The sequence below is a fragment of the Rhinichthys klamathensis genome, unplaced genomic scaffold (genome assembly GCF_029890125.1).
Source record: "Rhinichthys klamathensis goyatoka isolate OS25496 unplaced genomic scaffold, OSU_Roscu_1.1 h1tg000540l_1, whole genome shotgun sequence".
NCBI lineage: Eukaryota > Metazoa > Chordata > Actinopteri > Cypriniformes > Leuciscidae > Rhinichthys > Rhinichthys klamathensis.
Genome location: NW_026607015.1, coordinates 32129 through 46916, shown reverse-complemented (window position 1 = coordinate 46916; position 14788 = coordinate 32129). Strand labels below are relative to the sequence as shown.

At 47.1% G+C, this 14788-nt stretch overlaps 1 protein-coding gene across 1 annotated transcript in view; it reads left to right on the top strand.

The window, feature by feature from the left end:
- Positions 1 to 575: 575 nt before the first annotated feature.
- The window catches only part of pcsk7 (proprotein convertase subtilisin/kexin type 7), a gene marked incomplete at its 5' end in the record, with an annotated part of 41594 nt that continues 27381 nt past the window's right edge, over positions 576 to 14788 (top strand). The window contains 4 exons of the mRNA XM_056238788.1: positions 576 to 710; positions 7140 to 7305; positions 7421 to 7511; positions 10336 to 10390. Of these exons, the coding sequence (XP_056094763.1) occupies positions 576 to 710; positions 7140 to 7305; positions 7421 to 7511; positions 10336 to 10390 (447 nt within the window). The remainder of the gene's footprint in view (positions 711 to 7139; positions 7306 to 7420; positions 7512 to 10335; positions 10391 to 14788) is intronic.

Below are 14788 nucleotides of genomic sequence, written 5' to 3'. Positions count from 1 at the left end.
ATTGTCAGTTTTTGAGGGTGAGCAAAAATGCACCGTTTTTGTGTCTGTCCCTTTAAATGCAAATGAGCTGCTGCTCTCGGCGCAGGGGGCGGAGCTTCAAAAGCTCGTGTCCTTTTAACACACACACACACACACTGAACATTTCAAAAACTTTTAGTGATTTATGTTCAAACCGGAGTCAGACAATGATGGAGAGACTCGAGAAGAAGGGACATGTCGAAGCAACAGGACGTTTCTGAATGCTTATAGTTGATGAGTTTATGGATGTGGAGTTAAAGATCTTCAAGTCTTTGATTAGCATATTCTGTCATGATCATCTATAAATCGTGTACTGGGGGCGGGGTTATGTAAATTCTAGGGCTTGTGATGTCACTAACCCGGGAGGAAGCTCGTGTGTTGTAGTGCTTAAACAGTGATTTCTGTAAAAGCAAGCACTGTGAGCGGCGTAACTTTGCAGATGTTGTTTATGCTCAAACAGCAACATTACACACACTAACTAAAAGTGAAATCATAATCAACCACCCTTTAATCCAGGAGTGTTAAAGCCCTAATCGCGTCCGGTTCTCTGTGTGCAGCACAACGATGTGAAGGACGGGATGGACATCAACGTGACGGGCGTCTGGGAGCGCAACATCACCGGCGCCGGGGTCACGGTGGTCGTGGTGGACGACGGGGTCCAGCACACCCTGGAGGATATTCAGCCCAATTATGTAAGTCAATCGCCACCCATTTCTTTTCTCGTGAGTGTTTTCTGTATTCAGGGCTTGACATTCCCTTTTTTGCGCACCAGTCACTGTGGTTTTCAAAAGTTACGAGCCACTCAGCATTTTCACTGGCCACCATTTTGACATCGATACCATGGTGAAAAACTGGCATGTAGAAATGTGTAACATTATCTCATAATTTGGCACTGTTTTAGCCAATATGCTTGTCCTTATGTGCACACACTTTGGGTTTGAGCACAGAATCTGCAGGAATGAGTGAGATTATGCACAATCCCTCGCGAATCTCAAGCCCTGTACAGCAACAGCAATCATCCGGAGCAAATGAAGCGAGTGATTGAAGACATTGGGGGGCGGTAACCTTCGTTAAACTCCACAATAATAATTGGGAATGTGCTAATTAGACTGGAGTGAGAGCATAGACGGCTTTCGAGCTGTTGTGATCTTTTTTGGCTCTCTGATGATGCGTGACAGTCACTCAAATGTGAACGGCATTAACGCTTGTCCGGGACAAGTGGACTTTTTGAAGGGGCAAGAGAAAGATAATTTTGCTTGCCCGACCGGACAAGTAGCTTAATTTTAGTGACAGAACATGACCAGAGAACATGACCAGAGAACATGACCAGAGAACATGACCAGAGAAGCATCGAAACGCAAGAATGATTGTGATTGTATCACATTCAATGTAAACAGTGGCTGATAATGGGTAGAGTATTTCAGCTGACAGCGTCGCCTTGAGGATCTTTGTTATGGTGCGTTCACACCGGAGGCGAATAGCGCGTCAGGCGCGAGTGATTTCAATGTTAAGTCAATGCAAAGACGCGTTACGAGCGTAAAAAATTCCTGTGGCGCGAATTGAGCGTCTGGCGCGTTACGCGCGAATGTTTTATGTAGTGCTTTTTGTGCATTCTCGCGTTTGACGCGAATTCGCGTCTGCCGCCCGAGTTGAAAAATCTGAACTTCTGCGTCAATTCGCGCCGCGTTAACCAATCAGGAGCCTGCTTGCTGCTGTCATGTGGTGAAGTGACTAGTGTTGTCAAAAAACTCGGTACTTCGGTACCAAGTCGGTACTAAAAAAAATGAACGGTTACGGTACCAGCTTTTCTAGGTACCGAGTACCGGGTTAATCCGGTTCTTGATGCGCTGTCCGAAAGGTGCAGAGTTGCGTCCTCTTCATAAAAACACTGAGACATGGCGACCGGCGGCGCTGCTAATGCGTTGGCTCTGAATCCACTTGTTGACAAGAAAGGAGGAAAGAGCCACAAATGGAAATATGTTGAATTAGGCTAATGTCACGTTGCCATAAAGGGCCGTTCACACGTTCACACAGCACGTTTTTTGCGCGTGCAGATTTCAAATGTAGGCGCGCGGGAAGCGCGCTCATAATAGAAGCGACGTGCGAGCTTGTTTTTCCAGCCGCGTCACTGTTTATGGTTGCGTAGCGGAGACACGCGAGAGCGAGCGCTTGTGGAGAGAAGGAGAAAGCGGTGCAAACTGCGCTCTCCGTGATGACGAGGAAGTATCAGCAAAGAATTAATTGATTTCTAGCCCTTGCATTGGAAATCAGCTACAGGGTTATCAAGTTTTGAAGACAGGCAAGAGTGACATTTTTGGCAGTTTTGGATTAAATAAAAGTAGGCTACAGTTAAGTCAAATAAAACATGTTTTATCTCCTGTATAGTTTTGTAACACCACAATAAGATACCATTCATTAACATTACTTGATGTGTTAACATCAACACATTGAGAGAACAATATATTTTTACAACATTAATTTATGTTTGTGAATGTTATTTAATACAAACTCTTGATTGTTCATGTTTGTTCACTTCATTCATTGTGCATTAAATAATGTTAACAGATAAATCTTTTGATTTTAAAAATGTATTAGTATATTTTTAAATGAACCCCAAGGAGAATAATTGCTATGTATATAACTGGTTTATTGTTAGGTCATTTTATCTAATGTTATCTAACAAATAGAATCTTATTGTAAAGTGTTTTTAATACTACAGTTTCCATCTTTGTAACTGTGATATACACTTTAATATATGTAAATTTTATCTAAATTAAGCTTTGGTACCGAGAACCGTGGATTTTCACTGGTATTGGTACCAAATACTGAAATTTTGGTACCGTGACAACACTAGAAGTGACAGTTTATAATGTTATTTTATGTTTGGCCTCAATAAATTATTTTGTAATATGACAAAAATGCTTGGTGTGCAAAGCAAGTCTTTCACATAAAAACTCAATTTCAATATATGAGAGATACTCATTTTGTATTGAATGCTATTTATTCCATATCTATTCTAGATTATATGAAACATTATTATTCTAATGTAAAGACAACAAACACAATTTAGTGTATACAAACTTTTTAAAAAATCACAGGACAGGTTTCACTTTTGGAGGCTCCATTTATTATCAAAACAAAAATAAATGACAGATTAGGTGGATGCGGGCGAGGGTGAACCTCGCGCCGGGCTGTAGAGCGCGGGCTCGACAGGCATAGCTAGACCACTCGAGGCCGAGGGCTTATACGGCCTACGCTGTCCTCGTCAGCGTCCTCACCGTTAGGTCCACCAAACCTAGCTCCTGGCAAATTGTGAAACTCCTGAAACCCTCCGGAGGGTCTGGTGGACCCGAGTACAGCGACGATGTCCCCTACGCAGCTGTTTCTGCTCTCCAGAGCATATACGAGCGGTGACTCTCTCGAATAATGCTAATGCTAATGCTCGATAAACATCTAAAAAGATGGCCGCCAAAGGGTTTCGAAACTTTCGCCTCCGGATTTCGCCTCTGACGCGCGTAAATTTCGCTTCAAACTTTTGTTTTTACGCGCGTCAATTTCGACATTGACACGCGAATTAACACAAAGTGGTCAAGCGTATAACTAGACGCGTCAGGCGCGAATTTGATGCGCTATTCACGTCCGGTGTGAACGCACAGAGAGACATTCATGGAGAAATCAAAACTAATGAGTGAAACAGTACATTTCTTCTGTGAGTTTTCTGTGTGCTGAGGTAAACATTCAAATTGTTTTTTTTTTATTTATAGCAGATTTAGTTTAACATAACACAACTAAGGAAGCTGTTTTGCTGAATATTATCACGATTGAAAATGTTACATTGAATTTATAGTTCAATAAACAAGTAGCGTAGTTAATATTTATTAAGTGATTTACATTTTAGACACAAACAATATTAACTGTTTTTGTTGTATTTCAGCGGCGATAGTTCAAGGGAAGCAACAGCAGCGCGGTGTGTTACTGATGAATCAACGCTTAGAACGATTCTTTTGTGTGAATGACTCAATGACTCGCTCATTAACCTATTGGCGGTTTAGTTTCATGTTTAAGTGTTGCATTTTTTTATTTGTATATTCAAACATTTATTTAAAACATCAATCTCATAACATTATTTATTGCAGTTGTAATTTTGCAGTGCAAATTATTTACTTTGATGGATAACAGCCCAGTCTTATTATTATAAGTGAACTTATTGATCAAATGTAAGAATTTGACATGAAAGATGATGCAAACATTTAATAAGGTAATAAAAAATCTCTTTATAAAAATTAAAAACATCCATCCATCCATCCATCCATCTTCTTCCGCTTATCCGGGGCCGGGTCGCGGGGGCAGCAGTCTAAGCAGAGATGCCCAGACTTCCCTCTCCCTAGACACTTCCTCCAGCTCTTCCGGGGGGACACCGAGGCGTTCCCAGGCCAGCCGGGAGACATAGTCTCTCCAGAGTGTCCTAGGTCTTCCCCGGGGTCTCCTCCCAGTGGGACGCGCCCGGATCACCTCCCCGGGAAGGCGTCCAGGAGGCGTCCGGAACAGATGCCCGAGCCACCTCAGCTGACCCCTCTCGAGGTGGAGGAGCAGCGGCTCTACACTGAGCTCCTCCCGAGTGACCGAGCTTCTCACCCTATCTCTAAGGGATCGCCCAGCCACCCTGCGGAGAAAGCTCATTTCGGCCGCCTGTATCCGGGATCTTGTCCTCTCGGTCATGACCCAAAACTCATGAACATAGGTGAGAGTAGGAACGTAGATTGACTGGTAAATTGAGAGCTTCGCCTTACGGCTCAGCTCCTTCTTCACCACGACAGACCGGTACATCGACCGCATTACTGCAGAAGCTGCACCGATCCGTCTGTCAATCTCCCGTTCCATCCTTCCCTCACTTGTGAACAAAACCCCAAGATACTTAAACTCCTCCACTTGAGGCAGGAACTCTCCACCAACCTGAAGTGGGCAAGCCACCCTTTTATGACTGAGGACCATGGCCTCGGATTTGCCCACCTCCACTGTAAACAGCGTTGGTAGGGCACTGCTTCCCTCTCCTGAGGCGCCGGACAGTTTGCCAGAATCTCTTCGAGGCCAGCCGATAGTCCTTCTCCATGGCCTCACCGAACTCATCACAGGCCCTAGTTTTTGCCGCCACAACCACCCGGGCTGCAGTCCACTTGGCCTGCCGGTACCCGTCAGCTGCCTCAGGAGTCCCACAAGCCAACCAGGCCCGATAGGACTCCTTCAGCTTGACGGCATCCTTTACTTCCGGTGTCCACCACCGGGTTCGAGGATTGCCGCCTCGACAGGCACCTGAGACCTTACGGCCACAGCTCCGAGCGGCCGCTTCGACAATAGAGGTGGAGAACATGGTCCACTCAGACTCAATATCTCCAGCCTCCCTCGGGATCCGGTCGAGGCTCCGCCGGAGGTGTGAGTTGAAGATCTCACTGACAGGAGACTTGGCCAAACGTTCCCAGCAAACCCTTACAGTACGCTTGGGTCTGCCGAGTCAGTCCAGCTTCCTCCCCCGCCATCGGATCCAACTCACCACCAGGTGGTGATCAGTTGAAAGCTCCGCCGCTCTCTTCACCCGAGTGTCCAAGACATACGGCCGTAGGTCAGATGAAACGACCACAAAGTCGATCATCGACCTACGGCCTAGGGTGTCCTGGTGCCACGTGCACTGATGGACACCCTTATGCTTGAATATGGTGTTTGTTATGGACAAACTGTAACTAGCACAGAAGTCCAATAACTGAACACCGCTCGGGGTCAGGTCAGGGGACCGTTCCTCCCAATCACGCCCCTCCAGGTGTCACTGTCGTTGCCCACGTTTGCGTTGAAGTCCCCCAGTAGAATGATGTAGGCACACACGACAGTGAGAGACCTATCCCCGACCCGTAGGCGCAGGGACACTCAGCCACACCAGCCCGTCGCCTCTCACCATGGGCAACTCCACAGTGCCGAAGAATCCATCCTCTCTCAAGGAGTGTGGTTCCAGAGCCCAAGCCGTGCGTAGAGGTGATCCCGACTGTCTCTAGTCGGAACCTCTCAGCCTCACGCACAATCTCAGGCTCCTTCCCCGCCAGCGAGGTGATGTTCCACGTCCAGTGTCCAGGGATTGGGTTGTCGAGGCCCCCGCCTTCGACTGCCGCCCGATCCTCAGCACCGTCCCCTTACGGTTCCTCCTGTAGGTGGTGAGCCCACGGGAAGGCGGCCCCACGTCGCTCCTTCGGGCTGAGCCCGGCTGGACCCCGTGGGGGTAGGCCCGGCCACCAGGCGCTCGCATACGAGCCCCAACCCTGTGCCTGGCTCCAGGGTGGGGCCCCGGCTGCGCCATACCGGGCGACGTCTCGGTCCTCGATTTAATTGTACTCATAAGGGTTTTTGAACCTCTCTTAGTCTGTTTGCCTTGGGAGACCCTACCAGGGGCATATAGCCCCGGACAACATAGCTCCTTGGGTCGTTCGGGTACTCAAACCCCTCCACCACGTTAAGGTGGCAGTTCAAGGAGAGGAGGTGGCAGTTCAAGGAGAGGTTAATAAATATTTAGGTTAATACCTATTAATAAATAACACTCTGGGGTAAATATCACAAATGTGAAGATTTAAGTATGTAAAATCTGAAAATATTGCTTCATAATAAATATATTTACACCACCAAACGCCCCAGCCCCCCCCTCCCGTACATGGTACAGTACAGACAATTTGCTATGCACTGTCTGTGATAGGACCCAAGGTTGTGTCTCATCGGCTTCTAGCTCGTGAAGCAGTTCATGAAGGGTTTACAAGGCCCAGAACTAAAGCCCCAGATCACTAGTAAAGACATCATTAAAGTAATCGTGTGTCACACAATGAATCACAGTTCTCCGCTTGCTTGTTAAAATGAAGCCGTTTCTATCTGAGAAGTCTCTGGAAGCTGCAACCCATGCTTTTATTACGACTAGGCTGGATGATAATGTCACTCCCCTTCTGAAAGATCTACACCGGTTGCCAGTTAAACATAGAATTGAGTTTACAATCCTATTACTTGTCTAAAAACCTCTACATAATCAAATGCTGAGCTTGACAGAACTTGAGATGTATTGACCCTGAATATGAGAATTGTTTCGTGTGTTTTAGAGTCCCGAGGGAAGTTACGACCTGAACTCGGACGACCCCGACCCCATGCCTCATCCCGACGGACACAGTGACAACCATCACGGCACGCGCTGTGCCGGAGAGATCGCCGCCGTGTCCAACAATAGCTACTGCGCTGTGGGAGTGGCGTACGGGGGACGAGTGGCAGGTGTGGAGAGAGATCGCTTTATTCCTCATTACACAGAGTTACAGAGATCGCTTTATTCCTCATTACACTGAGTTACAGGTGTGTGTGTGTGTGTGTGTGTGTGTGTGTTTCTCAGGCATCCGGGTTCTGGACGGACCCCTCACTGACAGCATGGAGGCGGTGGCGTTTAACAAGCACTACCAGGTCAATCACATCTACAGCTGCAGGTGTGTGTGTGTGTGTGTGTGTGTGTGCCAGATCAGTCCACCATGACTCGCTGTTAAACACTGTTACGCTACTCTTGCTTCAGTTGAGAGCTCTTCATGGTCAATACTGTCAGTCCTACACTGGCTTTTATGATGTTAATTTTAGTAGATAGCAGATAAACAATAAAAAAGATAAAGCTTTAAAACAAGCTTCCATTTGTTAGTGAAGTACATTAGTTAACATTAACTAACAGTGAGCAATATTTGTACATGATTTATTCATCTTAATGTCAATTTCAACACTTGCAATGTCATGTCATCATTAATGAACGTGTCTTGAGATCTTGTCCTCCCAGTTTGCCTGTTATGCCTGAAACTCGAGTGACATCAGCTCTTCAGCAAACTAATGTTGTAACTATGTGTCATAACATACGTAAAATAAGTCTTCTGTTCCCTTTCGAATGGGATCTCGCACTGCGTCGATGCCGCTTTTGGGGAACTCCTCCGCATGAACCGCTTATCCAATCGTGGCAATCGTTATTGGCCGGCGACAGCCTATGACCTCACTACTAATGTGATCCAGAAGTGTATATGGGGAGCCTGGAGAACATGTCCTCCACTTTTTCAACTTCAGGGACTGTTTTGTTTTGAACGCTCCTGAAACTTCAAACAGGTAATGCTGTCTGAAGCCATCATCTGGCGTGCACTTCCCTCAGCAGGGGGCGCTGGTATATCATTCCCCGAAGCGCCATCGATGCTGTGCGGCACTTTCCAAAGGGACCGTCTCCAGTTACGACTGTAACGTCGTCTCCCTGAGGTCCGGGAACGAGTTCCTGCGTCTGTCGCCTCGGGATGCCTGCTGAACAGACGATACGTGGATGACGGTTCTCAGGGCGCCGCTCATGTACTGCCGAGTCGCACTAGTAGTGATGTCATAGGCTGTTGCCGGCCAATACGATTGCCGTGATTGGATAAGCGCTTCAGACACCGGTTCACGCGGAGGAGTTCCCTGAAAGCGTTAATGACAGAATCATTGTGTGGTTGTTGGTCCAATGTGGTTATATTTTCCCTGTAAACAGCATTTTTCAATCACACATATCAACAAATATTCATAATGTTTCTGTTGTGAATTATTTGGTGAATTAATTGTGTCTTTAAAAAAATCAACTTGTGCATTTTTATCTAAAGTGAACAATGAAGTGTGATAAAAAATATATATATATATCAGTGTTAATTTCGTTGAAGAAAATAACGACGAAAATTATTCGTCAACGACATTTTTTCACAGACGAAAACGAGACGATAACTAAATAAAACCTAGTTTTGAATGACAAAGACTATGACGAAAATCTATTGACATTTTCGTCAACGAATAAAAACTAGACGAAAATGTTAGATAGTGACGATTTGGGAAGCGATCCGTCAGAACTGATGTCCTGCGTGTGTGGTAGATGCGCACATTTGTAGGCTACTGTAACGTGATCTACCCCGCGGTCATAAAACGTTAAAAAATGTGAACGTCTGGGAGAATGAGTAGAGCAGACATATAGATCTGAATAAGAGTGACGATGCAAAAAAGAGCTCTATTCGGTGCGGTTTTCTGTGCGCACACACCTAACCCGAAGCGTGCAGTCATGCACAATACACCTACAGCGCGCGAGTAGGCTACTGAATTGAGCTCGCTTTCGTGTCTGAATGGAGAAATACACAACAGTATGTCTAAATGTCCTTTTTGGAGAGTATTCATGTAAACTATGCTGGTTATGTCTTAAACTGTGAGTGTGTCGGATGTGCATCAGTGCAATTGTATCCGCATGTCATTGGACATGATCCGACGTCTTAAAGTGACAGTGGCAATAAACCTAATGCGGTCCGTGTCCTTAATTTTGATCAAGCAACAAAAGAAAAAGAGAAAAGCATTCACTGTTTGTTAATAGCTTTAATAAGGATTAATTATATTTAATTCATACAAATAAATATGTCTGCTTGAAAGAATAAAGAATGATGTGTAAGTAGTTATAAGGAATGAATATATCATTCATTGTAAAGAAGACTGTGTTGTACTTAAGGAAAAGTGGTTTTATTTCATTTTAAGATATTTTTTAAGTAACAGCAGTTAAATCTGTATCTGTATTGCATGTTCAAACTTAAAAATCATTCATATTAATAGGTTAATAGATGTTTTCTCCGGGAGTATATGGGTTTGGAAATTTTAGAGAAATTCTAAATTAACGCATTACAATTGAACTAAACCCATTATATTTTAGTCGACTAAATCTACTGTAGATTTAGTCGACTAAAATGTTATTGTATTTCGTCGACTAAAACTAGACTAAAACTAAAACAATTCAGATGACTAAAATATGACTAAAACTAAATGGCATTTTAGTCAAAAGACTAAGACTAAAACTAAATCAAAATTTGCTGACAAAATTAACACTGATATATATATATATATATTTTTTATTATTATAATTGTGTGTACACAACTTTTCTCAAGTTTTTTTATTTTTTTCCTGTGACAAAAGATTAGGCACTTATGAATGTGTTCATAATTGGGAGAACAATTTCTTTTTTTTTCTTTATTTACATATTTTTCTAAATGACAGCTTATATGATAAATAATATATAATGATATATCATTTTTATAGTATGTTTCACTTTTATTTCCATGATGCAAACATTAACATTAGTTAATGCATATCAAGTAATAATAAACTGTACTTTTGTAACAGCATTTTTTAATCTTAGTTAATATTGATTCATGAATAAGTTAGTTCATAATCCATGAACGTATGCAGCGTTTCGCTGAGAGTGGTCACCTGACGTGTGTTGTGTCCTGTAGCTGGGGGCCGGATGATGATGGCCGGACGGTTGATGGACCGCATCCCTTAGGCAAGGTCAGTCTGAGTGGGCATCTCATCAGTGTAATGTGTTTATGAAGCCTTCACCATATGAGTGCAGGGTTCCCGCGGACCCTTAAAGTCTCAAAAAGTCTGTCTTATTTTTACTTATGAAAGGTTTTAAATTTTAGATGACACTTTGACTTAGACATATCTAAATGCTAAAAACTAATCTAATTAGCGTACGTATTATTTTTTATTATTCAATCTTTGTGGTTCTCTTACGAGAGTACTCTTGTGTTGCGTAAGCTAGCTTACGCTACGGGAAAATCCCTTTTCTCGAGAATACTGAAGCCAAAAAATTATCCTTTAATTTTTCATTTATTTAAAACGCATTGCTGCACAGAGCAGACCTAGGCGGGGCGACTCTCGCGCCCATTGGCTGCTCTGCGGCAAATGCTGCAACCTATCGGTGGACTGGTTGTGACGTAAGCACCAATGAGGGCGCCCTCGCACGTCACGTCCCGCCAGAATAGGCGTGGCTTATCCCTATATAAGCCGAGTCCAGATAGGGTGTTCTTTGATTTTTCATCTCTTCAGCGAAGTGTCCTCTTCACATTGCTGACTCTCTGGAGAAGCCGCACCGTCGAACAGCATTTCAGCGGGACGAGCCCTCTGCACTGCAGTTGGAAGCCGCCATCGCCGCTTCGCCGCCGTTCCTGCTGCGCTATCTGGCGCCTATATCCTTTTACTACTTTAATTCTCCTAAAAGAGCTCAAGGCATTGTTCCAAATGCCTCGTTTTTCTAAGTGCGGCTCTTGCCGAGCCCCCCCCAGCGACGCGGACCGCCACATTTTGTGCGTTTTCTGCCTGGGGAGGACCCACGCGGACCACGCGCTTTCCGAATGCGACTGCATGGCTGTGTCGACCCTGCAGGCTCGACTCGCCACTTTCGACGTGGATCCTGCTACTCCGTCTGGGCCGCGCCGCAAAAAGCGCCGTTCGCAGAGAGTGCCTGAGATTAACACCGTGAGCGAATGCATCCCCGCGCCTTCCCTGCATCGGTCTCTGTTTCCCCCGCCTCGATCACGGCCGGTAAGCCTATTCCTCCCGCTGTGCATCTGGAGTCTGAAGGGGACGACGCGGATGAAGATGCCTGCTCGCTTGCCGCCTCAGGGAGTGAAGGCGTCCTGTGTGCAACGCGTGAAAGCAGCTATCCTAAGGGTGGTCGGGCCCCGGTACGGGCCCCGCCCCTTCCGTGCTAGAATCTAGCAACTTGCAGACGAGCCTGGATGCTGAACTTCTCCGCCTCATTACCAAGGCCATGGAGGACCTCGGCCTCGATTGGTCGCCACCCGAGGAGCCCGCGCCCAGCCGGCTGGATAGCTGCTTTCTGCCGGCACGCCGATCAACGCCTCTCACTAGGCCCGCCCCTTTCCTGCCAGAGCTCCACGAGGAGCTAGCCAAGAGCTGGAAGGCGCCATTTTCTGCCAGGCTTCGCTCTACTGCCTCTTCGACGCTCTCCGTTGTGGACGGCGTGAAGGACAAAGGCTACCTCGCTATTCCTCAAGTCGAGGAAGCGGTGGCCACTCATCTGTGCCCGCCATCTGCTGGATGGCAGTCCAAGCCATTGTTGCCTTTTAAGCCCTGCAGGACCACTTCTGCTCTCATCGGTCGCGCTTATACCGCCGCCGGTCAAGCCGCTTCAGCACTGCACTCCATGGCTGTATTGCAAATTTACCAGGCCAACCTTCTCCGTACTATGGACGAGGTGGGCCTGAACCCTGAAAACTTCAGGGACCTGAGGAGTGCGACGGACCTAGCCCTGCGAGCTACTAAGTCTGCTGTGCAGGCCATCGGTCGGAACATGGCGTGCCTCACCGTGACCGAGAGACACTTGTGGTTGACGCTGTCCGATATGGAGTCGTCTGACAGAGCCACGTTTCTCGACGCGCCTGTGTCTCCTACCGGCCTCTTCGGTCCAGCGGTTAAGGGCTTCACCGAGTGTTTCACGGAGGTGCAGAAAACGTTGCAGGCCATGCGACATTTTATTCCGAGATGCTCTAGTTTCGCGACAGGTCGCTCAAAGCAACAGCCGTCTGCACGAAACTCAGCGCCACCGCCTCCTCAGCTGCCAGCCCCACAGCGCCATCGTCCTGCGGACTCCCGCCACTGCTCGCGCTCTTCCAGCCGTCACGCCTCCCCCCCCGGGGACCCCGACCCAAAATCGTGCTGAAACCTGAGCCCTCTAAGTCCTCCTGACCGCACTAAGACTAAGATGGCCTAGTCCTGCTGCGGCCGGACCGCCATTGAAAACAGTGCGCATCGCTCTCGCAGCTCCCTCAACAGAGGCGGCTGGAGCAGTGTATTTCACAGCCAACGAGCCTGTCACACGACCCGCTCGCCTGTACTTAAAGGCTACCCAGATAAATCTCAAAAAGAGCATTATATCTGTGCTTCCGGCTCATGCCGAAGGTGTCTTAAATGTAGGAAAAGTGCCCACTTCCCAGTGCCCACCCCTACACATAATCACGGCCCGTTCAGTGACACTCACTCATACACGGCCCACATTAATAAAGCCGGCTCACGCCGCCTGTGTTCTAAATTTAGTAAATGTGCCCACTGTTCAGTGCTCACCCCTACTCATAAACACGGTTTGCCCCGCTACACACACTCACTCAGAGTTTTCACTAATAAACACAGAGTGTGTTCTGTGTGCAGAGAGCGCGCACGCTGACAGACACTGCGAGCTGTGTACCACATATACACAGCGACCAGAGCCCGGGTATCATTCTCCCTCTAGCTTTGCGTTTGAAAGCTTGGGAAACAATCCCGGGCGTGTCAAAGTGGGTGCTAAACACTATAAGGCGAGGCTTCCTAGCCAGGGTCGAAACGACGGTGCAAAACGATGTAGCAAATCTACTTCGTGCTGAAATAGCGAAACTGTTATGAAAAGGGGCTGTAGAAACTGTCCCTCTGATTCAGAGCCAATCAGGTTTCTACAGCAGGTATTTCCTTGTCCCCAAAAAGGATGGAGGTCTCAGACCCATCCTAGATCTCAGGCGCTTGAACAGAGCACTGATGAAGAGATCGTTCAAAATGCTCACAACCAGACAAATCCTCGCGCAAATTCGCCCGAGGGACTGGTTTATCTCACTGGATCTGAAAGATGCTTATTTTCAGATAAAAAAAAATACCCCGTCACAGGCCGTTCTTGCGATTCGCCTTCGAGGGTCAAAGTTATCAGTACACCTTTAGCACCCCATACTTTCTCAAAGTGCATGGACGCGGCTCTCGCTCCCCTGAACTATCTGGACGACTGGCTTATTCTAGCCCAGTCAGAAACAGAACTGATAGTGCACAGGGCTTTATTGCTCAACCATTTGCGAGATTTAGGTCTCCAAGTCAGCAGCTTGCTATCTCCCAGTCAGAAAATTTCCTTTCTGGGGGACAGATTTAGACTCCGTGTCCATGACAGCACGGCTGACGTCACAGCGCGCTACAGATACAGCGCTCAGCGGCATCCTTCAAAGTCGGCAGTGTTTTCCTTCTCAAAAATGGTCTCTGCACCCCCAAACAGTCCAGTTACTGTGGGACAATTTTGGCAGAGCGGACATCGATCTCTTTGCGTCAGCAGAGAACGCGCACTGTCCAATATTTTTCACGAAGAGCAGGGACGCGCTGGCCCTTGACTGGCCCAGCCGCCCGCTTTATGCGTTTCCCCGATCGCACTATTACCACAGGTGATCAGCTCACGAGCTCAGCTCCTTGGGCGATTCCATTGAGAAAGGATCCCCTATCTCAGGCCGGGGGCACGATTTGGCACCTGCGCCCGGACTTATGGGCACTGCACTTGTGGACTGTCAACGGATACCTGCTGACCTCCCAGTCGGAGTGCTGAGTACAATTACACAAGCAAGAGCGCCCTCTACTAGACGGCTATGCTTCTAAATGGTCAGTGTTTTCTGGCTGGTGTTCGGCCCAAAACCTAGACCCACAACGCTGTGGCATCACGGAGATTCTCTCCTTCCTACAAGAGCTTCTGGACGAGGGCAGGTCCCCCTCCACGCTCAAAGGATATGTTGCAGCCATAGCAGCGTTCACAGAACCTCTGCATGGCCAGTCACTGGGAAGGAACGATCTTATCTGTGAGCGTGTCGTGCATGGAATTTGGGCCTAATGACTCTAAAGTTATGTTCAAACCGAGACACGGATATGTCCCCAAAGTGCTCTCCACTCCATTCAGAGCGCAAGTCATTTCTTTGTCAGCCCTTTCGGGAGCTGGCGGTGAGAACGACGTAAATCTCCTTTGCCCGGTCAGGGCTTTAAGGATTTACGTTCAACGATCTGCTGCTTTCAGGCAGTCAGAACAGCTTTTTGTTTCGTTCGGTGCCCGCACCAAGGGGCTAGCTACCTCGAAACAGAGCATTTCCAGATGGATAGTTGATGCTATCG